At 44.5% G+C, this 3,440-nt stretch overlaps 1 protein-coding gene across 1 annotated transcript in view; it reads left to right on the top strand.

Annotated features, from left to right (window-relative positions):
- Positions 1-899: 899 nt before the first annotated feature.
- LOC125485798 (WASH complex subunit 4-like) overlaps positions 900-3,440 on the top strand; it is an 18,789-nt gene continuing 16,248 nt past the window's right edge. The window contains exon 1 of the mRNA XM_048610521.1: positions 900-1,032. Coding sequence (XP_048466478.1) covers positions 972-1,032 — 61 coding nt within the window. The 5' untranslated portion in view covers positions 900-971. The remainder of the gene's footprint in view (positions 1,033-3,440) is intronic.

Genomic DNA, 3,440 nt, shown 5'->3' with positions numbered 1-3,440 from the left:
TAGGATATTGTCTACGATGTATGATTCCATGAGTATGATTATGTCAGGCTGCTGCTTGACTAGTTTATGAGACAACGTTCCCAATTTTGGCATTAGACTAAAATGTTAGTAAGGAGAACTTTGCCGGGTTTACAGGGCTGTTTCTGTTGTTGTCTATTCCAGTGCCTCAGTCAATGCCACATGGTCCACCCAGTTTCATTTCTTTGTTGAGACTTTGCAGTGTCTGATACAACTGAGTGGCTTGCTAGGCCATTTCAGAGAGCAGTTGAGAGTGAACCACAATGCTGTGGTTCTGGGGTCACATGTAGGTGAAACCAGGTGAGGGTGGCAGATTTCCTTCCCTGATGGACATTAGTGAGCCAAATAGGTTTTTCCGACAATCAACAATGGCTTCATGGTCATCAGTAGATTCTTCATTCCGGGTTAATTTTCAGATTTCAAAATGCTGTATGTGCTTATAGTTCACCAATCATATTCACTAGTATTGGCAAATGGTGGAATAAGCATAGAGTCAGCACAGGCATCATGGTCCAAATGGCCTTTATCTAAGCTTAGAGCTTAATCGAACATTGCATTTATATAGTGCCTCTCAGAAATACTGGACATCTCAAACAGCAAATGAAGCAATTCTATAATCAGGTTTTTAATACCTAACCCAATCCTGACCCCTGCCCCCTGCCCCAACACATTCACACAGAAATAAAAGCAGAAAGTGCTATAAAAAATTGAGCAGGTCCGAAAGTATGTGTGGAGGGAGAAATACAGTTCACGTTAGTTTTGATTTAAGTTCACAGGCCTGAAAATTAAGCCTGTTTCACTTGCTACCTGACCTCAGTCAGTGGCAAGTCTCCAGCATGATTCAGATTGACCTTTCACCTGAAAACTACATCTCCCAGAGGGCATTGAGGTTGAGCGCCTGTGCAGAGCGTGCGGCTGCGGGACCTGCCTGGGTTTGGTCACGGGATCTAAAGATGGCGTTGGATGTTCAGGCCCGGGACTGGCAGTTTGACCGCTTCGATGAAGGATCCCAGAGTGAGTTCAGAGCTGCGCCTCAGGCCCGGGTTTTGCTGTCTCGGGGTTGCTATGGGGAAAGAAAAGCCTTCTTTTCTGGAGAGATACGCTCTTCTAACTTCCATTCCTCATCTATCCCCGCCTCCGTCCCCCTTGGGCATGGAGACCCTCACCATTGAAGGGACCTCTTTTCTCCTTTCCACTATCCTCTTCCCCCCCCAAGCCTTGGGCTGCCTGTTCCCCCTAAATCATCAGTATCTAATAATCTTAACCATTGATCCGATTCGGTACAATGAACATTGTTTGCAGCAGTTCCTAATGCTGGAATGTCATCTGTGGTCTACTGTGTCTCAGTGCAGTCTGTTAAGTGTTTAGACAAACGGGAGGCTGGAAGAACACAGCAGGCCAGGCAGCATCTGGAGGAAAGGAGCAGTCAACGTTTCGGGTATTACCCTTGGTCTGTTAATTGATGCGTGCATCATAATAGAGAAGATCATTTGGTATAATGAGTTCTTGACAGCTCTCTTAACAGCAATCCTCTCAGTTCCATTTTCTTGTTTTATCCTCGTAACCCCACAAATGTATTTCCTTCAACAGAGTTTCCAATCGTCTTTTGAAATCATTAATTGTATCGGTTTCCACCACCCTCATTAGTAGAGTTTCTTGCCCTTTGAATCTCCTATTCAAAATCTTAAATCTGCGCACTGTTGTCCTTGTACAATCAGCTAATAGGAATACCTGATCTTTATTTAAACCTGGCATTCTACATCTGTTAGATATCCCTTGATCTCCTTTGCTTCACGAGGCAAACCACCAGCTTCTCCAGCTAGGATTAAAGATCCAGTGGTTGATTCTGTACATCTTTACTGCACCCATCTGAGGGCCGTCAGGTTCTTCTGAAGGCACTGTGACCAAAATTGGATGTAGTACTCCAGTTTAGGTCTTTTGAGTTCAAAATAATGTTTGGAACCTTTTTATTATAATAAATCTGAACGCTGCAGGTCAGAGGTATTTGGCATAAGCAGTAGTACGTTTGTTTGGTAGAAATATAAGTAACACAACAAAATGGTGTTTACTTAGTCAGTTGTCACTGTCTGTTCTTATTGACATCTACTTTGGACTTGTTGGTTGGCTTTTGCTATGTTCTTCTTGCTCCTGTGTTTCTGTTGACTATATCTTCTCTTAATTGTGTTGAGGATCATGACACTTTTTGTACCTTTTATGTCTAGCCTGATGCTACATTAAGTGTCTGATTATTTTACCATTGACTTCACCAACCTGATTAGTTTATGATAATTTCATTATTACACATTAGTATCTCTAAGGTTTTGGGAGTAGATTTGCAGCTCGGGTTGTGGGTGTTGAGGTTGGTTGGCTCGCCGAGCTGGTTTGTTGTTCCGCAGACGTTTCGTTACTGTGCTTGGTAACATTCTCAGTGCAGCCTCTGATAAAGCGCCGGTGTGTTTTCCCGCCCGCTTTTTAAACTCTGGGGTCCGTTGCGATGGATTGCCTCACTTCCGGGTTTCCTCCGTAGTGGAATGTATATGGGGTCGAGTTCGATGTGTTTATTAATAGCATGCTTCGTGGAGTGCCATGCTTCCAGGAATTCTCGTGCTTGTCTCTGCCTAGCCTGTCCCAGGATCTTGGTGTTGTCCCAGTCGAAGTCGTGGTTCTCCTTGTCCATGTGGATTAAGATGAGTGAGTATTGATCGTGTCTTTTTGTAGCCAGTTGGTGTTCATGTACTCTTGTTGTTAGTTTCCTTCCTGTTTGTCCGATGTAGTGTTTCTCGCAGTCTCTGCAGGGGATCTTGTAGATGACATTGGTCCTGTCAATGGCAGGGAGTGCGTCTTTAGTTCCCCTCAGACAGAAGTCGCCCTCAGACCCATATTCTCCCTACCAGGCACTCCATCGCACAGATTAGCCACAGAACTACAAAGAAGACTCAAGCACCTAGTCAACAAATCACCCCACTCCATCCACTCAGCCCAAGAATTCCTCAACTCCATCAAAGACATAAAGATGGAGGACGAAGAGACCATGATATCGTTTGATGTCACCGCCCTATTCACATCAATAGACATACCACTAGCAAGGGAAACAATGACAACACTACTTGAACAAGAACACGACCCCAGTGAAACCATCTCCAAAGACAACATGCTTAAAGTACTGGACCTATGCCTGACCACCCACTTCACCTTCAACGGCCAAACATACGAGCAAATCAACGGGACACCCATGGGATCGCCTGTCTCCGGACTCAGCAGAAGCAGTGATGCAAAGACTGGAAAGGACTGCCCTTCCGCAAATCCAACCTAAACTATGGATACGCTACGTAGACGACACCTTTGTCATCATTAAATGGACCAAATTAGAAGAGACACACAAACTCATAAACAACACCCTCACCGGAATAAAATTCACCAGA

Source organism: Rhincodon typus, chromosome 22 (assembly GCF_021869965.1).
Source record: "Rhincodon typus isolate 14 chromosome 22, sRhiTyp1.1, whole genome shotgun sequence".
In the NCBI taxonomy this organism is placed as follows: Eukaryota; Metazoa; Chordata; class Chondrichthyes; order Orectolobiformes; family Rhincodontidae; genus Rhincodon; species Rhincodon typus.
Note: the sequence above shows the minus strand (reverse complement) of the source record. Positions and strands in the feature narration are given on the sequence as shown.